At 59.0% G+C, this 23,809-nt stretch overlaps 8 protein-coding genes across 9 annotated transcripts in view; 7 read left to right on the top strand and 1 right to left on the bottom strand.

Moving 5' to 3' along the window:
• The window catches only part of LOC104567754 (ubiquitin-associated protein 2-like), a 232,068-nt gene that overhangs the window by 61,451 nt on the left and 146,808 nt on the right, over nucleotides 1-23,809 (bottom strand). The window lies entirely within an intron of this gene.
• On the top strand, nucleotides 4-735 carry LOC148595626 (interferon-like). The gene has a single exon (XM_088520184.1). The coding sequence runs from the start codon at nucleotides 4-6 to the stop codon at nucleotides 733-735; it is 732 nt and encodes a 243-aa protein (XP_088376310.1).
• Nucleotides 3,523-4,254, top strand: LOC148595625 (interferon-like). The gene has a single exon (XM_088520183.1). The coding sequence runs from the start codon at nucleotides 3,523-3,525 to the stop codon at nucleotides 4,252-4,254; it is 732 nt and encodes a 243-aa protein (XP_088376309.1).
• On the top strand, nucleotides 7,041-7,655 carry LOC148595624 (interferon-like). Its single transcript, XM_088520153.1, has one exon. It carries the CDS (start codon nucleotides 7,041-7,043, stop codon nucleotides 7,608-7,610), a length of 570 nt encoding a protein of 189 aa, XP_088376279.1. The 3' UTR covers nucleotides 7,611-7,655.
• Nucleotides 11,079-11,810, top strand: LOC148595623 (interferon-like). Its single transcript, XM_088520182.1, has one exon. The coding sequence runs from the start codon at nucleotides 11,079-11,081 to the stop codon at nucleotides 11,808-11,810; it is 732 nt and encodes a 243-aa protein (XP_088376308.1).
• LOC148595622 (interferon-like) lies at nucleotides 14,608-15,339 on the top strand. The gene has a single exon (XM_088520181.1). The coding sequence runs from the start codon at nucleotides 14,608-14,610 to the stop codon at nucleotides 15,337-15,339; it is 732 nt and encodes a 243-aa protein (XP_088376307.1).
• LOC148595621 (interferon-like) lies at nucleotides 18,127-18,858 on the top strand. Its single transcript, XM_088520180.1, has one exon. It carries the CDS (start codon nucleotides 18,127-18,129, stop codon nucleotides 18,856-18,858), a length of 732 nt encoding a protein of 243 aa, XP_088376306.1.
• Nucleotides 21,645-22,376, top strand: LOC148595620 (interferon-like). Its single transcript, XM_088520179.1, has one exon. The coding sequence runs from the start codon at nucleotides 21,645-21,647 to the stop codon at nucleotides 22,374-22,376; it is 732 nt and encodes a 243-aa protein (XP_088376305.1).

Raw genomic sequence — 23,809 nt, 5'->3', positions numbered from 1 at the left:
ACCATGCCTGCGCCCGCAACACCACGGCCCTGCCTGTGGCACCGCGCTCCTGGGCTCCTGCTTCTCCTGCCCGCGGCCCTCGCCTGCACCCACCTCCGCACCCAACAGAACACCTTCAACGCCGACAGCTTCCAGCTCCTGCGCACCATAGCTTCCAACCGCACCGTGCTCTGCCACCAACACAATGTACCCTTCTCCTTCCCGGACACCCTGGGAGCAGCCAGCCACCCTCAACAAGCCACCGCCACCATCCTTCTCATCCTCCAGCAACTCTTCAACACTCTCAGCAACGAAAGCATTCCTGACCACTGGGACCGCCAAGCACACCAGCAGCTTCTCAACAAGCTTCACCATCAAATCCACCAGCTCCAGGAATGCCTCACAGCCAGCACCGGGCTTTCTAAAAGCCAAGGGCCCCGCAACTCCCGCCTCGCCATCAACACATACTTCCGCCGCATCCACGACTTCCTCCGCACGCACGGCCACAGCTCCTGCGCCTGGGACACGGTCCGCCTCGAAGTTCACACCTGCTTCCGACACATTGACAAGCTTACGCGCGCAATGCAAAACCCGGCAGCTCCCTCCCTACAAAGCCCAACCCGTCCAAACAGCAACCTCAGCACAAGGGAGAGCTCACCAAGCCACACGGGGCATCTCCAGCAAGGACTCGCCCTCACAGGCACCGCGCAGCCCTCCACCGCACGGGGCTCCAGCCCGCCACAGCAACAGGCGTGACGGCGCTCCGCCCCGCAGCACCGCAGCCCGCACACCCGCAGCACCCTGCACACTCCCTGTGGCCACAGCGGCCAGGCCGCGCGGGCTACCGCTCCACACGGATGTGCTGCGCAGGAAGGCACAGCGGGGAAGCGAGGGGAAAGGGGCCACCAGTCACTACCCACGGCGCTCCACGTTCCTGTCGGACTGCAGCCTCCTCCGAGGCACACGAAGGTCCCAATGGAAACCCAGGGAAGACTCGCACATGCCAAGGACTATTTATTACTAAATCTTATTTATTTATTTATTTATATGCCTGGTGGAAATAAAGACCTTTTGCACAATAAACAGTGGTCATCGCGATTAAATCTCGTGGGAAAACTCAACATCCCCAGATGTCGGGGCAGGGCAGGGACCATCCTCCCTCCTGCCACTCGCTCTGGGCAGGACCCTCTCTCAGACCAACAGGCCTCTCGGCCTGCCCTGCGCTGGCACAAGCAGGCGCGCCAAAAGCAGCCAGTGAGGAACACAAACCCGCAGCAAGAACCTGAGCACCAAGCAGGAGGCCAAGCACAGGAGAACCCTCCAAAGGCAGACGGGCAACACACCTGCAGCACGGCTGCTCCCATCCAACAAAGAGCCCAACACTGCAGCCCCGCACAACACTTGCCACCCCACCAGCACAAGACAGGCAGAGGCCTGCCAACTTCACCCACACAAGCCCCGACACACGCAGCCCTCTCCCACCAGGCCCACAGCCCTTCCTCTCTCAGGCCAGACAGTCACAGCAGCCTGCACCAACACGCGCAACAGGACACCTGCCCCGCACCAGGGCTCGCAACACAAACCAACACCGCGTCTCACCAGCCATTCGGCTCTCACGCCTCCAGCCCACCCCCACCCAAGTGTCCTGCGCTCCGCACACGACACTGCTCAGGGCTTCGCTGCCAAGGGCCTCCTCTCCTTCACTGCTCAGGCCCCTCACAAACAAACACCCTGCCACATCCACAACCCTCAACCTCAACACTGCCAGCCACCTCCTCGCCCTGCCTCACACCGCTTTGCACTCTGCCCCCATAACTCTCTCCAACCTACAGCCACACACTCACACCTTTACTCCACACCTCATAAAAAAGACACCCCATCGCAACCAGACCACTTCTGCACAGGACACAGGCTGCACAAACTGAGAGACAAGTAGAGGTGCCCTCATGTTACCACTTACCCCAAACAAACCCCAACGAGACAGATAAAACTCTACGAGGCCACCCAACACCTCCAGCTCACCTGCAATCACCACGGCCTCTCCAGCCTTCTCCTACGCAGCCCAGAGCTCACACACCGGCCTGAGCAGGAGCTCAACTGGGGACACGCCTCGCACCACAGCCCATGTTCCTGTCGTCTTCCTTCATGCCAGCACTAACACAGCAAGCACCACTGTGCTGGCGCGCAAGGAGGAGCTCTCCGAGCCGCTAAGCCCACAGCGGCACAGCGACAGCACCCGACGCTACGAGTGCTGCCCACGCACCAGCAGCCCCCTCCAAACACCAGGCCCACCACCACAAACACCTCTGCCCAGAGACACAACGCACCCACACCAGGACAGCCCCAAGGGGAACACTCATTGCGCCTCCTCCCTCCACTCCAGCACCGCACACGCAGCACACACCGCACTGTCTGCTCGAGGGCAAGGCCACAACAGGCATGCGCTTCCACCACCTCATCAGCGCTACCTACAAATTACTGCGGACGACTGTACAACGGGAGACTGCCTGCAGCTGTAAGGCAAGGGAACACACGGTGCCAAAAAATCTCACTACGGAGCAAGACCCCTCTGAGAAACCAGAAAGCTCCATGCTGTCCGAGGCATCTCTTGAGGTACCTTCTACGATAAAATCTCCCCTCAACCTCCGCACGCGTGACCTTACAGCTCTCCTGAAGCAAAACATACAAGCACATATAGAAGATAAGGCCAGACTCTTGTCCCACACGAAAAAGGACACAAGGAGAACTAAGGGCACAAGGCAGAACCTGAGAGCATCAAAAACAACACAAACAGCATGAGTACTTTCACAATAAACTAACTCCAGAAGGAGAATTGGCAATGCCAATTGCAAATTGTGCAAATACTCATCTGGGGAGATGCTCAAAGAACAACTGCACAAGTTGCTCAGACACCTCCAGTGCAAACAGCCTCTGCAGCACGAGGCACCACATCCACCCCCAGCCTTCTCCCAACAAAGGGCACGCACCAAAACGTGCAAAGCACCAAGAGCTCTGAGACTCTAAGTCAGAAACAGCAAGAACGGCCAGCCGGAAAGCAGAACCAACACCAGGAAAGCCTGCACATTACATCAAGAAAGCAGCCTTGCCTTGGCGACGCACGGAAATACACCCGCACAAAGCGGACACGAGACCACAACGGCAAGGCGAAAGGGAAACCCGCAAACACACCTCCACCAGCACGGCTGCCACAAAGGCCATGGCCACAGCCCCCACACATACACACCAACACAACGCACTGCCTCACCCAACTCCGCTCATCCCAACACAACCACCACAGCACCACGCAAGCACCACCGCCACCGCACAAGGCCACTTCCCTACAACACCGCAAAACCAAACGAACCAACAACCAAAACCGAAAACGGCAGCAGGAAACCCTTTGCAACTCGAAAACGACAAACGGAAAGATGCGGCACCCAATAAAGCCGCGCACACACCACACGCTCAAGCACAGCGCTCGCCAGCACCACCAAGGCTCACCGGCCTCCCGCACGCTACTGCCGCACAACGCAACGCACCACCATGCCTGCACCCGCAACACCACGGCCCTGCCTGTGGCACCGCGCTCCTGGGCTCCTGCTTCTCCTGCCCGCGGCCCTCGCCTGCACCCACCTCCGCACCCAACAGAACACCTTCAACGCCGACAGCTTCCAGCTCCTGCGCACCATAGCTTCCAACCGCACCGTGCTCTGCCACCAACACAATGTACCCTTCTCCTTCCCGGACACCCTGGGAGCAGCCAGCCACCCTCAACAAGCCACCGCCACCATCCTTCTCATCCTCCAGCAACTCTTCACAACTCTCAGCAACGAAAGCATTCCTGACCACTGGGACCGCCAAGCACACCAGCAGCTTCTCAACAAGCTTCACCATCAATTCCACCAGCTCCAGGAATGCCTCACAGCCACCACCGGGCTTTCTAAAAGCCAAGGGCCCCGCAACTCCCGCCTCGCCATCAACACATACTTCCGCCGCATCCGCGACTTCCTCCGCACGCACGGCCACAGCTCCTGCGCCTGGGACACGGTCCGCCTCGAAGTTCACACCTGCTTCCGACACATTGACAAGCTTACGCGTGCAATGCAAAACCCGGCAGCTCCCTCCCTACAAAGCCCAACCCGTCCAAACAGCAACCTCAGCACAAGGGAGAGCTCACCAAGCCACACAGGGCATCTCCAGCAAGGACTCGCCCTCACAGGCACCGCGCAGCCCTCCACCGCACGGGGCTCCAGCCCGCCACAGCAACAGGCGTGACGGCGCTCCGCCCCGCAGCACCGCAGCCCGCACACCCGCAGCACCCTGCACACTCCCTGTGGCCACAGCGGCCAGGCCGCGCGGGCTACCGCTCCACACGGATGTGCTGCGCAGGAAGGCACAGCGGGGAAGCGAGGGGAAAGGGGCCACCAGTCACTACCCACGGCGCTCCACGTTCCTGTCGGACTGCAGCCTCCTCCGAGGCACACGAAGGTCCCAATGGAAACCCAGGGAAGACTCGCACATGCCAAGGACTATTTATTACTAAATCTTATTTATTTATTTATTTATATGCCTGGTGGAAATAAAGACCTTTTGCACAATAAACAGTGGTCATCGCAATTAAATCTCGTGGGAAAACTCAACCTCCCCAGATGTCGGGGCAGGGCAGGGAACATCCTCCCTCCTGCCACTCGCTCTGGGCAGGACCCTCTCTCAGACCAACAGGCCTCTCGGCCTGCCCTGCGCTGGCACAAGCAGGCGCGCCAAAAGCAGCCAGTGAGGAACACAAACCCGCAGCAAGAACCTGGGCACCAAGCAGGAGGCCAAGCACGGGAGAACCCTCCAAAGGCAGACGGGCAACACACCTGCAGCACGGCTGCTCCCATCCAACAAAGAGCCCAACACTGCAGCCCCGCACAACACTTGCCACCCCACCAGCACAAGACAGGCAGAGGCCTGCCAACTTCACCCACACAAGCCCCGACACACGCAGCCCTCTCCCACCAGGCCCACAGCCCTTCCTCTCTCAGGCCAGACAGTCACAGCAGCCTGCACCAACACGCGCAACAGGACACCTGCCCCGCACCAGGGCTCGCAACACAAACCAACACCGCGTCTCACCAGCCATTCGGCTCTCACGCCTCCAGCCCACCCCCACCCAAGTGTCCTGCGCTCCGCACACGACACTGCTCAGGGCTTTGCTGCCAAGGGCCTCTTCTCCTTCACTGCTCAGGCCCCTCACAAACAAACACCCTGCCACATCCACAACCCTCAACCTCAACACTGCCAGCCACCTCCTCGCCCTGCCTCACACCGCTTTGCACTCTGCCCCCACAACTCTCTCCAACCTACAGCCACACACTCACACCTTTACTCCACACCTCATAAAAAAGACACCCCATCGCAACCAGACCACTTCTGCACAGGACACAGGCTGCACAAACTGAGAGACAAGTAGAGGCGCCCTCATGCTACCACTTTCCCCAAACAAACCCCAAAGGGACAGACAAAACTCTACGAGGCCACCCAACACCTCCAGCTCACCTGCAATCACCACGGCCTCTCCAGCCTTCTCCTGCGCAGCCCAGAGCTCACACACCGGCCTGAGCAGGAGCTCAACTGGGGACACGCCTCGCACCACAGCCCATGTTCCTGTCGTCTTCCTTCATGCCAGCACTAACACAGCAAGCACCACTGTGCTGGCGCGCAAGGAGGAGCTCTCCGAGCCGCTAAGCCCACAGCGGCACAGCGACAGCACCCGACGCTACGAGTGCTGCCCACGCACCAGCAGCCCCCTCCAAACACCAGGCCCACCACCACAAACACCTCTGCCCAGAGACACAACGCACCCACACCAGGACAGCCCCAAGGGGAACACTCATTGCGCCTCCTCCCTCTACTCCAGCACCGCACACGCATCACACACCGCACTGTCTGCTCGAGGGCAAGGCCACAACAGGCATGCGCTTCCACCACCTCATCAGCACTACCTACAAATTACTGCGGACGACTGTACAACGGGAGACTGCCTGAAGCTGTAAGGCAAGGGAACACACGGTGCCAACAAATCTCACTACGGAGCAAGACCCCTCTGAGAAACCAGAAAGCTCCATGCTGTCCGAGGCATCTCTTGAGGTACCTTCTACGATAAAATCTCCCCTCAACCTCCGCACGCGTGACCTTACAGCTCTCCTGAAGCAAAACATACAAGCACATATAGAAGATAAGGCCAGACTCTTGTCCCACACGAAAAAGGACACAAGGAGAACTAAGGGCACAAGGCAGAACCTGAGAGCATCAAAAACAACACAAACAGCATGAGTACTTTCACAATAAACTAACTCCAGAAGGAGAATTGGCAATGCCAATTGCAAATTGTGCAAATACTCATCCGGGGAGATGCTCAAAGAACAACTGCACAAGTTGCTCAGACACCTCCAGTGCAAACAGCCTCTGCAGCACGAGGCACCACATCCACCCCAGCCTTCTCCCAACATAGGGCACGCACCAAAACGCGCCGAGCACCAAGAGCTCTGAGACTCTAAGTCAGAAACAGCAAGAACGGCCAGCCGGAAAGCAGAACCAACACCAGGAAAGCCTGCACATTACATCAAGAAAGCAGCCTTGCCTTGGCGACGCACGGAAATACACCCGCACAAAGCGGACACGAGACCACAACGGCAAGGCGAAAGGGAAACCCGCAAACACACCTCCACCAGCACGGCTGCCACAAAGGCCATGGCCACAGCCCCCACACATACACACCAACACAACGCACTGCCTCGCCCAACTCCGCTCATCCCAACACAACCACCACAGCACCACGCAAGCACCACCACCACCGCACAAGGCCACTTCCCTACAACACCGCAAAACCAAACAAACCAACAACCAAAACCGAAAACGGCAGCAGGAAACCCTTTGCAACTCGAAAACGACAAACGGAAAGATGCGGCACCCAATAAAGCCGCGCACACACCACACGCTCAAGCACAGCGCTCGCCAGCACCACCAAGGCTCACCGGCCTCCCGCACGCCACTGCCGCACAACTCAACGCACCACCATGCCTGCGCCCGCAACACCACGGCCCTGCCTGTGGCACCGCGCTCCCGGGCTCCTGCTTCTCCTGCCCGCGGCCCTCGCCTGCACCCACCTCCGCACCCAACAGAACACCTTCAACGCCGACAGCTTCCAGCTCCTGCGCACCATGGCTCCCAACCGCACCGTGCTCTGCCACCAACACAATGTACCCTTCTCCTTCCCGGACACCCTGGGAGCAGCCAGCCACCCTCAACAAGCCACCGCCACCATCCTTCTCATCCTCCAGCAACTCTTCACCACTCTCAGCAACGAAAGCATTCCTGACCACTGGGACCGCCAAGCACACCAGCAGCTTCTCAACAAGCTTCACCATCAAATCCACCAGCTCCAGGAATGCCTCACAGCCAGCACCGGGCTTTCTAAAAGCCAAGGGCCCCGCAACTCCGGCCTCGCCATCAACACATACTTCCGCTGCATCCGCAACTTCCTCCGCACGCACGGCCACAGCTCCTGCGCCTGGGACATGGTCCACCTCGAAGTTCACACCTGCTTCCAACACATCCACAACCTCACCAGCACCATGACCGATTAGCCACACACCCTCCGCATGCACAACCACACACCCTCGCAGCCCTCACCCAACACACACCCCTCCACAACACACCCTCACTCCCACAGCACCCTCCTCACCTGCCCACACAACACCCACAACAACCCACCTCCACCACCACCACTGCACACAGCCACGCAGACCAGGACCACGCTGACGCACCACACGCAACAACCTCGCTCCGCGCACCCCACGCCCCCTAACAAGGAGGCACTCCCCCACGGCAAACACACACAACCAGGACCAGCGCCACACACCCACTCCTTCGCCACCACCAGCGCATCCCGGCCTCTGCACTGCCCGCTCCCATCAACAAAGGAAACCGCTCACGACACCAGCTTTGCCCGCACCCTCACGCCCTCACCCTCAACACCTATTTATTTAACTTATTCTATTTATGCTCCTTATTGGATACACCTATTTATTCTTCTATTTATTCTAGCAAATAAAGAACTTGTGTAAAAAATTCACGTCTCGTGGCCTTCACAGAACCAGAGCAGCCTCTTGCCACTCGGAAGCCAGCGCCAGGGCTCTCTTAGGCCCCCTCACCTCTGCAAGCAGGTCGCAGCACCTTGAGCTGCCTCTTGCAGGGCACAGGGCACATCCCACACTCGAGACAGCGCCACCGGCCCTTCCTCAACTGCATCAGCTTCCCGCCACGCCATGTCCTTCTCACACAACCACACAAGCCTAGAGGTCGGAAGGCACCTCTGCACGTCAGCTAGCCCAACTCTCCTCCTCCAGCACCGACACCTACAGCACCTTGCCCAGTGGCGCGCCCACGCCCCATGGCACTACCTCCACAGGAACACACGCCACAACTTCTCTGGGAAACCTCTTACCCTGCTCGCTCACCCTCACAGTCAAGGGCCTTTTCCTCATATTCGCACACAACACCCTGTGTTGCAGCGTGTGACCGTTGCCTCTTGGCCTACTGTTGGCCACCACTGAAAACAGCTGGGCGCCATCCTCGGGCTCACTCTCCCTTCACATCCTTGCACACACCGAGGAAAAGATGCCCCGTCAGTCTTCTCTTTGCTGAACAGGGCCCAGCTCTCTCAGCATTACCTCACAATCACACAATCGCTATGGTTGGAAAAGACCTTCGACCTCTTCGAGTCCAACCATCAGCCGCTCAACACCATACCTGTTGAGGCACGTCCCTAAGCGCCTCATCTGCACGGTTCTTGGACGCTGCCGGGGACGGACACTCCACCACTTCTATGGGCAGCCTCTCCCAACGCTTCACTGCTCTGTCTGAGTAGAAATTGTCCCTCATATCTAAAGCTGAACCTCCCCTGGGGCAACTTGAGGCCACTTCTTCTTCTCCTATTCAGAGTTATGCTGCAGAAGAGATCCAGATGATCTCTAGAGGTGCCTTCCAACCTTAAGCATTCTGTGATTCTGTGACCCTTGCCTCACTACAACCTCCTTCCAGGGAGTCGGAGAGAGCAAGAAGGTCTTCCCTGAGCCTCCTCTTCCCCACACCAAATAACCTCAGCTCCTTCAGATGCTCCTCATATGCTCTGTGCTCCAGCCCCTTCACCAGCTTCCTTGCCCTTCTTTGGGCACGCTCCAGCACCTCCAGGTTTTTCTTGGAGCCAGGGGCCCAAAACCGAACACAGTCATCAAGGAGCGGCCTCACCAGCACCCAGTACAGCCGGACAATCACTTCCCTAGTCCGGACGGCTACGCCGTTCCTCATACAAGACAGCGGGCTGTTGACCTTCTTGGCCCCCGGGGCACGCTGCTGCCTCACCTTCAGCCGGCACGTCACACCCCCACAGCTTTCTCTGCCACGCACCTCTCCAGCCACTCTGACACAAGCCTCTAGCCTTGCATGGGCCTCACCTCTTGGGATCAAAGGGCAGCACCCGACAATCGGCCTTCTTGAAGCTCGGAGGCCTGGTCGCAGCCCAGCGATCCAGCACGTCCACATCCCTCTGCAGAGCCTTCCTGCCATCCAGCACACCAACTCTTCCTCCCACCTTGGTGTCCTCTGCCCATTTGCTGAGGGAGCACTCAATCCCCTCATCCAGATCGTTGACAAAGATATTAGAGCGCACCGGCCCCAACGCTCATCCCAGCAAACACTGCCCTTCACCGGTCACCACCTCCATTTAGCTCCATTCACCACCACTCTCTGGGCCCCGCCATCCAGCCACTTCTTCGCACAGCACACCTGTCTAAGCCAGGCGCCGCCAGCTTCTCCAGGACAAGGCAGTGGGACACAGCGTCAAAGGCCTCACTGAACTCCACGGAGACCTCGTCCACAGCCCTTCCCTCATCCACTAAGGGGGTCACCTGCTCATAGAAGGAGATCACGGTAGTCAGGCACGACCTGCCTTGTGAGAACCCATCTTGCCCGGGCCTGCTCCCCTGCTTCTCATGCGCACGCTCTGTGCTCACCCTCAGCATCATCTGCTCCATTACTTTCCCCGATACCAACGTCAGGCCCACAGACCTCTAGTTCCCCGCATCCTCCACGCGTCTTCTACAACGGCGTCACACTGGCGAGGCTGCTGTCGTCTGGGACCTCCCCTCTTGATCGGGACGCCAAGGACCGTGACGAGACAGATACCCCACTCCCCTAAGTCTTTTTGAAGCCCTGCGCGGGACCTTCTCCACTACTTCTGTGTCTCTCTCCAACTAGGGAGACCACAGCCCAGATCTGCAAATACCACTTCAGCTCTGGCCTTCCCACACTACGAGGGCGACGCCATCTACCTCCCTCCACACGCTCACAATACTCTGCCTAACGCACCCAACCACACCATTGGCCTTCTTCGCCACAAGGACACATTGCTGCCTCCTACTTAGCTGCTGCTCTACCACAACACAAAGGACCTGCTCTGCGGAGCGCCTTTCCAGCACGTCAACCCCCAGCCACGCACCAACAATTGCCCCAAATCAAGAGTACTCTGACACTTGCAGCAAAACAAAAACAAGGTACAGACAGAAAGCAAAACCAACGCCAGGAATGCCCGCACTTTACGTCAAGAAAGCAGCCTTGCCTTGGCGGTGCATGGAAATTCACCCGCACAAAGCGGGCACGAGACCACAACGGCAAGGCGAAAGGGAAACCCGCAAACACACCTCCACCAGCACAGCTGCCACAAAGGCCACTGCCACAGCCCCCACACATACACACCAACACAGCCTACCGCCTCACCCAACTCCGCTCACCCCAACACAACCACCACAGCACCACGCAAGCACCACCGCCACCGCACAAGGCCACTTCCCTACAACACCGCAAAACCAAACGAACCAACAACCAAAACCGAAAACGGCAGCAGGAAACCCTTTGCAACTCGAAAACGACAAACGGAAAGATGCGGCACCCAATAAAGCCGCGCACACACCACACGCTCAAGCACAGCGCTCGCCAGCACCACCAAGGCTCACCGGCCTCCCGCACGCCACCGCCGCACAACTCAACGCACCACCATGCCTGCGCCCGCAACACCACGGCCCTGCCTGTGGCACCGCGCTCCCGGGCTCCTGCTTCTCCTGCCCGCGGCCCTCGCCTGCACCCACCTCCGCACCCAACAGAACACCTTCAACGCCGACAGCTTCCAGCTCCTGCGCACCATAGCTTCCAACCGCACCGTGCTCTGCCACCAACACAATGTACCCTTCTCCTTCCCGGACACCCTGGGAGCAGCCAGCCACCCTCAACAAGCCACCGCCACCATCCTTCTCATCCTCCAGCAACTCTTCAACACTCTCAGCAACGAAAGCATTCCTGACCACTGGGACCGCCAAGCACACCAGCAGCTTCTCAACAAGCTTCACCATCAAATCCACCAGCTCCAGGAATGCCTCACAGCCAGCACCGGGCTTTCTAAAAGCCAAGGGCCCCGCAACTCCCGCCTCGCCATCAACACATACTTCCGCCGCATCCACGACTTCCTCCGCACGCACGGCCACAGCTCCTGCGCCTGGGACACGGTCCGCCTCGAAGTTCACACCTGCTTCCGACACATTGACAAGCTTACGCGTGCAATGCAAAACCCGGCAGCTCCCTCCCTACAAAGCCCAACCCGTCCAAACAGCAACCTCAGCACAAGGGAGAGCTCACCAAGCCACACGGGGCATCTCCAGCAAGGACTCGCCCTCACAGGCACCGCGCAGCCCTCCACCGCACGGGGCTCCAGCCCGCCACAGCAACAGGCGTGACGGCGCTCCGCCCTGCAGCACCGCAGCCCGCACACCCGCAGCACCCTGCACACTCCCTATGGCCACAGCGGCCAGGCCGCGCGGGTACTGCTCCACACGGACGTGCTGCGCAGGAAGGCACAGCGGGGAAGCGAGGGGAAAGGGGCCACCAGTCACTACCCACGGCGCTCCACGTTCCTGTCGGACTGCAGCCTCCTCCGAGGCACACGAAGGTCCCAATGGAAACCCAGGGAAGACTCGCACATGCCAAGGACTATTTATTACTAAATCTTATTTATTTATTTATTTATTTATTTATTTATATGCCTGGTGGAAATAAAGACCTTTTGCACAATAAACAGTGGTCATCGCGATTAAATCTCGTGGGAAAACTCAACATCCCCAGATGTCGGGGCAGGGCAGGGACCATCCTCCCTCCTGCCACTCGCTCTGGGCAGGACCCTCTCTCAGACCAACAGGCCTCTCGGCCTGCCCTGCGCTGGCACAAGCAGGCGCGCCAAAAGCAGCCAGTGAGGAACACAAACCCGCAGCAAGAACCTGGGCACCAAGCAGGAGGCCAAGCACGGGAGAACCCTCCAAAGGCAGACGGGCAACACACCTGCAGCACGGCTGCTCCCATCCAACAAAGAGCCCAACACTGCAGCCCCGCACAACACTTGCCACCCCACCAGCACAAGACAGGCAGAGGCCTGCCAACTTCACCCACACAAGCCCCGACACACGCAGCCCTCTCCCACCAGGCCCACAGCCCTTCCTCTCTCAGGCCAGACAGTCACAGCAGCCTGCACCAACACGCGCAACAGGACACCTGCCCCGCACCAGGGCTCGCAACACAAACCAACACCGCGTCTCACCAGCCATTCGGCTCTCATGCCTCCAGCCCACCCCCACCCAAGTGTCCTGCGCTCCGCACACGACACTGCTCAGGGCTTCGCTGCCAAGGGCCTCCTCTCCTTCACTGCTCAGGCCCCTCACAAACAAACACCCTGCCACATCCACAACCCTCAACCTCAACACTGCCAGCCACCTCCTCGCCCTGCCTCACACCGCTTTGCACTCTGCCCCCACAACTCTCTCAAACCTACAGCCACACACTCACACCTTTACTCCACACCTCATAAAAAAGACACCCCATCGCAACCAGACCACTTCTGCACAGGACACAGGCTGCACAAACTGAGAGACAAGTAGAGGTGCCCTCATGTTACCACTTTCCCCAAACAAACCCCAAAGAGACAGACAAAACTCTACGAGGCCACCCAACACCTCCAGCTCACCTGCAATCACCACGGCCTCTCCAGCCTTCTCCTGCGCAGCCCAGAGCTCACACACCGGCCTGAGCAGGAGCTCAACTGGGGACACGCCTCGCACCACAGCCCATGTTCCTGTCGTCTTCCTTCATGCCAGCACTAACACAGCAAGCACCACTGTGCTGGCGCGCAAGGAGGAGCTCTCCGAGCCGCTAAGCCCACAGCGGCACAGCGACAGCACCCGACGCTACGAGTGCTGCCCACGCACCAGCAGCCCCCTCCAAACACCAGGCCCACCACCACAAACACCTCTGCCCAGAGACACCACGCACCCACACCAGGACAGCCCCAAGGGGAACACTCATTGCGCCTCCTCCCTCTACTCCAGCACCGCACACGCAGCACACACCGCACTGTCTGCTCGAGGGCAAGGCCACAACAGGCATGCGCTTCCACCACCTCATCAGCACTACCTACAAATTACTGCGGACGACTGTACAACGGGAGACTGCCTGCAGCTGTAAGGCAAGGGAACACACGGTGCCAAAAAATCTCACTACGGAGCAAGACCCCTCTGAGAAACCAGAAAGCTCCATGCTGTCCGAGGCATCTCTTGAGGTACCTTCTACGATAAAATCTCCCCTCAACCTCCGCACGCGTGACCTTACAGCTCTCCTGAAGCAAAACATACAAGCACATATAGAAGATAAGGCCAGACTCTTGTCCCACACGAAAAAGGACACAAGGAGAACTAAGGGCACAAGGCAGAACCTGAGAGCATCAAAAACAACACAAACAGCATGAGTACTTTCACAATAAACTAACTCCAGAAGGAGAATTGGCAATGCCAATTGCAAATTGTGCAAATACTCATCTGGGGAGATGCTCAAAGAACAACTGGACAAGTTGCTCAGACACCTCCAGTGCAAACAGCCTCTGCAACACGAGACACCACATCCACCCCAGCCTTCTCCCAACAAAGGGCACGCACCAAAACGCGCCGAGCACCAAGAGCTCTGAGACTCTAAGTCAGAAACAGCAAGAACGGCCAGCCGGAAAGCAGAACCAACACCAGGAAAGCCTGCACATTACATCAAGAAAGCAGCCTTGCCTTGGCGACGCACGGAAATACACCCGCACAAAGCGGACACGAGACCACAACGGCAAGGCGAAAGGGAAACCCGCAAACACACCTCCACCAGCACGGCTGCCACAAAGGCCATGGCCACAGCCCCCACACATACACACCAACACAACGCACTGCCTCGCCCAACTCCGCTCATCCCAACACAACCACCACAGCACCACGCAAGCACCACCGCCACCGCACAAGGCCACTTCCCTACAACACCGCAAAACCAAACAAACCAACAACCAAAACCGAAAACGGCAGCAGGAAACCCTTTGCAACTCGAAAACGACAAACGGAAAGATGCGGCACCCAATAAAGCCGCGCACACACCACACGCTCAAGCACAGCGCTCGCCAGCACCACCAAGGCTCACCGGCCTCCCGCACGCCACCGCCGCACAACTCAACGCACCACCATGCCTGCGCCCGCAACACCACGGCCCTGCCTGTGGCACCGCGCTCCTGGGCTCCTGCTTCTCCTGCCCGCGGCCCTCGCCTGCACCCACCTCCGCACCCAACAGAACACCTTCAACGCCGACAGCTTCCAGCTCCTGCGCACCATAGCTTCCAACCGCACCGTGCTCTGCCACCAACACAATGTACCCTTCTCCTTCCCGGACACCCTGGGAGCAGCCAGCCACCCTCAACAAGCCACCGCCACCATCCTTCTCATCCTCCAGCAACTCTTCAACACTCTCAGCAACGAAAGCATTCCTGACCACTGGGACCGCCAAGCACACCAGCAGCTTCTCAACAAGCTTCACCATCAAATCCACCAGCTCCAGGAATGCCTCACAGCCAGCACCGGGCTTTCTAAAAGCCAAGGGCCCCGCAACTCCCGCCTCGCCATCAACACATACTTCCGCCGCATCCACGACTTCCTCCGCACGCACGGCCACAGCTCCTGCGCCTGGGACACGGTCCGCCTCGAAGTTCACACCTGCTTCCGACACATTGACAAGCTTACGCGCGCAATGCAAAACCCGGCAGCTCCCTCCCTACAAAGCCCAACCCGTCCAAACAGCAACCTCAGCACAAGGGAGAGCTCACCAAGCCACACGGGGCATCTCCAGCAAGGACTCGCCCTCACAGGCACCGCGCAGCCCTCCACCGCACGGGGCTCCAGCCCGCCACAGCAACAGGCGTGACGGCGCTCCGCCCCGCAGCACCGCAGCCCGCACACCCGCAGCACCCTGCACACTCCCTGTGGCCACAGCGGCCAGGCCGCGCGGGCTACCGCTCCACACGGATGTGCTGCGCAGGAAGGCACAGCGGGGAAGCGAGGGGAAAGGGGCCACCAGTCACTACCCACGGCGCTCCACGTTCCTGTCGGACTGCAGCCTCCTCCGAGGCACACGAAGGTCCCAATGGAAACCCAGGGAAGACTCGCACATGCCAAGGACTATTTATTACTAAATCTTATTTATTTATTTATTTATATGCCTGGTGGAAATAAAGACCTTTTGCACAATAAACAGTGGTCATCGCGATTAAATCTCGTGGGAAAACTCAACATCCCCAGATGTCGGGGCAGGGCAGGGACCATCCTCCCTCCTGCCACTCGCTCTGGGCAGGACCCTCTCTCAGACCAACAGGCCTCTCGGCCTGCCCTGCGCTGGCACAAGCAGGCGCGCCAAAAGCAGCCAGTGAGGAACACAAACCCGCAGCAAGAACCTGAGCACCAAGCAGGAGGCCAAGCACAGGAGAACCCTCCAAAGGCAGACGGGCAACACACCTGCAGCACGGCTGCTCCCATCCAACAAAGAGCCCAACACTGCAGCCCCGCACAACACTTGCCACCCCACCAGCACAAGACAGGCAGAGGCCTGCCAACTTCACCCACACAAGCCCCGACACACGCAGCCCTCTCCCACCAGGCCCACAGCCCTTCCTCTCTCAGGCCAGACAGTCACAGCAGCCTGCACCAACACGCGCAACAGGACACCTGCCCCGCACCAGGGCTCGCAACACAAACCAACACCGCGTCTCACCAGCCATTCGGCTCTCACGCCTCCAGCCCACCCCCACCCAAGTGTCCTGCGCTCCGCACACGACACTGCTCAGGGCTTCGCTGCCAAGGGCCTCCTCTCCTTCACTGCTCAGGCCCCTCACAAACAAACACCCTGCCACATCCACAACCCTCAACCTCAACACTGCCAGCCACCTCCTCGCCCTGCCTCACACCGCTTTGCACTCTGCCCCCATAACTCTCTCCAACCTACAGCCACACACTCACACCTTTACTCCACACCTCATAAAAAAGACACCCCATCGCAACCAGACCACTTCTGCACAGGACACAGGCTGCACAAACTGAGAGACAAGTAGAGGTGCCCTCATGTTACCACTTACCCCAAACAAACCCCAACGAGACAGATAAAACTCTACGAGGCCACCCAACACCTCCAGCTCACCTGCAATCACCACGGCCTCTCCAGCCTTCTCCTACGCAGCCCAGAGCTCACACACCGGCCTGAGCAGGAGCTCAACTGGGGACACGCCTCGCACCACAGCCCATGTTCCTGTCGTCTTCCTTCATGCCAGCACTAACACAGCAAGCACCACTGTGCTGGCGCGCAAGGAGGAGCTCTCCGAGCCGCTAAGCCCACAGCGGCACAGCGACAGCACCCGACGCTACGAGTGCTGCCCACGCACCAGCAGCCCCCTCCAAACACCAGGCCCACCACCACAAACACCTCTGCCCAGAGACACAACGCACCCACACCAGGACAGCCCCAAGGGGAACACTCATTGCGCCTCCTCCCTCCACTCCAGCACCGCACACGCAGCACACACCGCACTGTCTGCTCGAGGGCAAGGCCACAACAGGCATGCGCTTCCACCACCTCATCAGCGCTACCTACAAATTACTGCGGACGACTGTACAACGGGAGACTGCCTGCAGCTGTAAGGCAAGGGAACACACGGTGCCAAAAAATCTCACTACGGAGCAAGACCCCTCTGAGAAACCAGAAAGCTCCATGCTGTCCGAGGCATCTCTTGAGGTACCTTCTACGATAAAATCTCCCCTCAACCTCCGCACGCGTGACCTTACAGCTCTCCTGAAGCAAAACATACAAGCACATATAGAAGATAAGGCCAGACTCTTCTCCCACACGAAAAAGGACACAAGGAGAACTAAGGGCACAAGGCAGAACCTGAGAGCATCAAAAACAACACAAACAGCATGAGTACTTTCACAATAAACTAACTCCAGAAGGAGAATTGGCAATGCCAATTGCAAATTGTGCAAATACTCATCTGGGGAGATGCTCAAAGAACAACTGCACAAGTTGCTCAGACACCTCCAGTGCAAACAGCCTCTGCAGCACGAGGCACCACATCCACCCCCAGCCTTCTCCCAACAAAGGGCACGCACCAAAACGTGCAAAGCACCAAGAGCTCTGAGACTCTAAGTCAGAAACAGCAAGAACGGCCAGCCGGAAAGCAGAACCAACACCAGGAAAGCCTGCACATTACATCAAGAAAGCAGCCTTGCCTTGGCGACGCACGGAAATACACCCGCACAAAGCGGACACGAGACCACAACGGCAAGGCGAAAGGGAAACCCGCAAACACACCTCCACCAGCACGGCTGCCACAAAGGCCATGGCCACAGCCCCCACACATACACACCAACACAACGCACTGCCTCACCCAACTCCGCTCATCCCAACACAACCACCACAGCACCACGCAAGCACCACCGCCACCGCACAAGGCCACTTCCCTACAACACCGCAAAACCAAACGAACCAACAACCAAAACCGAAAACGGCAGCAGGAAACCCTTTGCAACTCGAAAACGACAAACGGAAAGATGCGGCACCCAATAAAGCCGCGCACACACCACACGCTCAAGCACAGCGCTCGCCAGCACCACCAAGGCTCACCGGCCTCCCGCACGCTACTGCCGCACAACGCAACGCACCACCATGCCTGCACCCGCAACACCACGGCCCTGCCTGTGGCACCGCGCTCCTGGGCTCCTGCTTCTCCTGCCCGCGGCCCTCGCCTGCACCCACCTCCGCACCCAACAGAACACCTTCAACGCCGACAGCTTCCAGCTCCTGCGCACCATGGCTCCCAACCGCACCGTGCTCTGCCACCAACACAATGTACCCTTCTCCTTCCCGGACACCCTGGGAGCAGCCAGCCACCCTCAACAAGCCACCGCCACCATCCTTCTCATCCTCCAGCAACTCTTCACAACTCTCAGCAACGAAAGCATTCCTGACCACTGGGACCGCCAAGCACACCAGCAGCTTCTCAACAAGCTTCACCATCAATTCCACCAGCTCCAGGAATGCCTCACAGCCACCACCGGGCTTTCTAAAAGCCAAGGGCCCCGCAACTCCCGCCTCGCCATCAACACATACTTCCGCCGCATCCGCGACTTCCTCCGCACGCACGGCCACAGCTCCTGCGCCTGGGACACGGTCCGCCTCGAAGTTCACACCTGCTTCCGACACATTGACAAGCTTACGCGCGCAATGCAAAACCCGGCAGCTCCCTCCCTACAAAGCCCAACCCGTCCAAACAGCAACCTCAGCACAAGGGAGAGCTCACCAAGCCACACAGGGCATCTCCAGCAAGGACTCGCCCTCACAGGCACCGCGCAGCCCTCCACCGCACGGGGCTCCAGCCCGCCACAGCAACAGGCGTGACGGCGCTCCGCCCCGCAGCACCGCAGCCCGCACACCCGCAGCACCCTGCACACTCCCTGTGGCCACAGCGGCCAGGCCGCGCGGGCTACCGCTCCACACGGATGTGCTGCGCAGGAAGGCACAGCGGGGAAGCGAGGGGAAAGGGGCCACCAGTCACTACCCACGGCGCTCCACGTTCCTGTCGGACTGCAGCCTCCTCCGAGGCACACGAAGGTCCCAATGGAAACCCAGGGAAGACTCGCACATGCCAAGGACTATTTATTACTAAATCTTATTTATTTATTTATTTATATGCCTGGTGGAAATAAAGACCTTTTGCACAATAAACAGTGGTCATCGCAATTAAATCTCATGGGAAAACTCAACCTCCCCAGATGTCGGGGCAGGGCAGGGACCATCCTCCCTCCTGCCACTCGCTCTGGGCAGGACCCTCTCTCAGACCAACAGGCCTCTCGGCCTGCCCTGCGCTGGCACAAGCAGGCGCGCCAAAAGCAGCCAGTGAGGAACACAAACCCGCAGCAAGAACCTGGGCACCAAGCAGGAGGCCAAGCACAGGAGAACCCTCCAAAGGCAGACGGGCAACACACCTGCAGCACGGCTGCTCCCATCCAACAAAGAGCCCAACACTGCAGCCCCGCACAACACTTGCCACCCCACCAGCACAAGACAGGCAGAGGCCTGCCAACTTCACCCACACAAGCCCCGACACACGCAGCCCTCTCCCACCAGGCCCACAGCCCTTCCTCTCTCAGGCCAGACAGTCACAGCAGCCTGCACCAACACGCGCAACAGGACACCTGCCCCGCACCAGGGCTCGCAACACAAACCAACACCGCGTCTCACCAGCCATTCGGCTCTCATGCCTCCAGCCCACCCCCACCCAAGTGTCCTGCGCTCCGCACACGACACTGCTCAGGGCTTCGCTGCCAAGGGCCTCCTCTCCTTCACTGCTCAGGCCCCTCACAAACAAACACCCTGCCACATCCACAACCCTCAACCTCAACACTGCCAGCCACCTCCTCGCCCTGCCTCACACCGCTTTGCACTCTGCTCCCACAACTCTCTCAAACCTACAGCCACACACTCACACCTTTACTCCACACCTCACAAAAAAGACACCCCATCGCAACCAGACCACTTCTGCACAGGACACAGGCTGCACAAACTGAGAGACAAGTAGAGGCGCCCTCATGCTACCACTTTCCCCAAACAAACCCCAAAGAGACAGACAAAACTCTACGAGGCCACCCAACACCTCCAGCTCACCTGCAATCACCACGGCCTCTCCAGCCTTCTCCTACGCAGCCCAGAGCTCACACACCGGCCTGAGCAGGAGCTCAACTGGGGACACGCCTCGCACCACAGCCCATGTTCCTGTCGTCTTCCTTCATGCCAGCACTAACACAGCAAGCACCACTGTGCTGGCGCGCAAGGAGGAGCTCTCCGAGCCGCTAAGCCCACAGCGGCACAGCGACAGCACCCGACGCTACGAGTGCTGCCCACGCACCAGCAGCCCCCTCCAAACACCAGGCCCACCACCACAAACACCTCTGCCCAGAGACACAACGCACCCACACCAGGACAGCCCCAAGGGGAACACTCATTGCGCCTCCTCCCTCTACTCCAGCACCGCACACGCAGCACACACCGCACTGTCTGCTCGAGGGCAAGGCCACAACAGGCATGCGCTTCCACCACCTCATCAGCACTACCTACAAATTACTGCGGACGACTGTACACCGGGAGACTGCCTGCAGCTGTAAGGCAAGGGAACACACGGTGCCAAAAAATCTCACTACGGAGCAAGACCCCTCTGAGAAACCAGAAAGCTCCATGCTGTCCGAGGCATCTCTTGAGGTACCTTCTACGATAAAATCTCCCCTCAACCTCCGCACGCGTGACCTTACAGCTCTCCTGAAGCAAAACATACAAGCACATATAGAAGATAAGGCCAGACTCTTGTCCCACACGAAAAAGGACACAAGGAGAACTAAGGGCACAAGGCAGAACCTGAGAGCATCAAAAACAACACAAACAGCATGAGTACTTTCACAATAAACTAACTCCAGAAGGAGAATTGGCAATGCCAATTGCAAATTGTGCAAATACTCATCTGGGGAGATGCTCAAAGAACAACTGGACAAGTTGCTCAGACACCTCCAGTGCAAACAGCCTCTGCAACACGAGACACCACATCCACCCCAGCCTTCTCCCAACAAAGGGCACGCACCAAAACGCGCCGAGCACCAAGAGCTCTGAGACTCTAAGTCAGAAACAGCAAGAACGGCCAGCCGGAAAGCAGAACCAACACCAGGAAAGCCTGCACATTACATCAAGAAAGCAGCCTTGCCTTGGCGACGCACGGAAATACACCCGCACAAAGCGGACACGAGACCACAACGGCAAGGCGAAAGGGAAACCCGCAAACACACCTCCACCAGCACGGCTGCCACAAAGGCCATGGCCACAGCCCCCACACATACACACCAACACAACGCACTGCCTCGCCCAACTCCGCTCATCCCAACACAACCACCACAGCACCACGCAAGCACCACCGCCACCGCACAAGGCCACTTCCCTACAACACCGCAAAACCAAACAAACCAACAACCAAAACCGAAAACGGCAGCAGGAAACCCTTTGCAACTCGAAAACGACAAACGGAAAGATGCGGCACCCAATAAAGCCGCGCACACACCACACGCTCAAGCACAGCGCTCGCCAGCACCACCAAGGCTCACCGGCCTCCCGCACGCTACTGCCGCACAACGCAACGCACCACCATGCCTGCGCCCGCAACACCACGGCCCTGCCTGTGGCACCGCGCTCCTGGGCTCCTGCTTCTCCTGCCCGCGGCCCTCGCCTGCACCCACCTCCGCACCCAACAGAACACCTTCAACGCCGACAGCTTCCAGCTCCTGCGCACCATAGCTTCCAACCGCACCGTGCTCTGCCACCAACACAATGTACCCTTCTCCTTCCCGGACACCCTGGGAGCAGCCAGCCACCCTCAACAAGCCACCGCCACCATCCTTCTCATCCTCCAGCAACTCTTCAACACTCTCAGCAACGAAAGCATTCCTGACCACTGGGACCGCCAAGCACACCAGCAGCTTCTCAACAAGCTTCACCATCAAATCCACCAGCTCCAGGAATGCCTCACAGCCAGCACCGGGCTTTCTAAAAGCCAAGGGCCCCGCAACTCCCGCCTCGCCATCAACACATACTTCCGCCGCATCCACGACTTCCTCCGCACGCACGGCCACAGCTCCTGCGCCTGGGACACGGTCCGCCTCGAAGTTCACACCTGCTTCCGACACATTGACAAGCTTACGCGCGCAATGCAAAACCCGGCAGCTCCCTCCCTACAAAGCCCAACCCGTCCAAACAGCAACCTCAGCACAAGGGAGAGCTCACCAAGCCACACGGGGCATCTCCAGCAAGGACTCGCCCTCACAGGCACCGCGCAGCCCTCCACCGCACGGGGCTCCAGCCCGCCACAGCAACAGGCGTGACGGCGCTCCGCCCCGCAGCACCGCAGCCCGCACACCCGCAGCACCCTGCACACTCCCTGTGGCCACAGCGGCCAGGCCGCGCGGGCTACCGCTCCACACGGATGTGCTGCGCAGGAAGGCACAGCGGGGAAGCGAGGGGAAAGGGGCCACCAGTCACTACCCACGGCGCTCCACGTTCCTGTCGGACTGCAGCCTCCTCCGAGGCACACGAAGGTCCCAATGGAAACCCAGGGAAGACTCGCACATGCCAAGGACTATTTATTACTAAATCTTATTTATTTATTTATTTATATGCCTGGTGGAAATAAAGACCTTTTGCACAATAAACAGTGGTCATCGCGATTAAATCTCGTGGGAAAACTCAACATCCCCAGATGTCGGGGCAGGGCAGGGACCATCCTCCCTCCTGCCACTCGCTCTGGGCAGGACCCTCTCTCAGACCAACAGGCCTCTCGGCCTGCCCTGCGCTGGCACAAGCAGGCGCGCCAAAAGCAGCCAGTGAGGAACACAAACCCGCAGCAAGAACCTGAGCACCAAGCAGGAGGCCAAGCACAGGAGAACCCTCCAAAGGCAGACGGGCAACACACCTGCAGCACGGCTGCTCCCATCCAACAAAGAGCCCAACACTGCAGCCCCGCACAACACTTGCCACCCCACCAGCACAAGACAGGCAGAGGCCTGCCAACTTCACCCACACAAGCCCCGACACACGCAGCCCTCTCCCACCAGGCCCACAGCCCTTCCTCTCTCAGGCCAGACAGTCACAGCAGCCTGCACCAACACGCGCAACAGGACACCTGCCCCGCACCAGGGCTCGCAACACAAACCAACACCGCGTCTCACCAGCCATTCGGCTCTCACGCCTCCAGCCCACCCCCACCCAAGTGTCCTGCGCTCCGCACACGACACTGCTCAGGGCTTCGCTGCCAAGGGCCTCCTCTCCTTCACTGCTCAGGCCCCTCACAAACAAACACCCTGCCACATCCACAACCCTCAACCTCAACACTGCCAGCCACCTCCTCGCCCTGCCTCACACCGCTTTGCACTCTGCCCCCATAACTCTCTCCAACCTACAGCCACACACTCACACCTTTACTCCACACCTCATAAAAAAGACACCCCATCGCAACCAGACCACTTCTGCACAGGACACAGGCTGCACAAACTGAGAGACAAGTAGAGGTGCCCTCATGTTACCACTTACCCCAAACAAACCCCAACGAGACAGATAAAACTCTACGAGGCCACCCAACACCTCCAGCTCACCTGCAATCACCACGGCCTCTCCAGCCTTCTCCTACGCAGCCCAGAGCTCACACACCGGCCTGAGCAGGAGCTCAACTGGGGACACGCCTCGCACCACAGCCCATGTTCCTGTCGTCTTCCTTCATGCCAGCACTAACACAGCAAGCACCACTGTGCTGGCGCGCAAG

Source organism: Tinamus guttatus, unplaced genomic scaffold (assembly GCF_059628265.1).
Source record: "Tinamus guttatus ecotype Peru unplaced genomic scaffold, ASM5962826v1 Tinamus_guttatus_pri_ptg000081l, whole genome shotgun sequence".
In the NCBI taxonomy this organism is placed as follows: domain Eukaryota; kingdom Metazoa; phylum Chordata; class Aves; order Tinamiformes; family Tinamidae; genus Tinamus; species Tinamus guttatus.
Note: the sequence above shows the minus strand (reverse complement) of the source record. Positions and strands in the feature narration are given on the sequence as shown.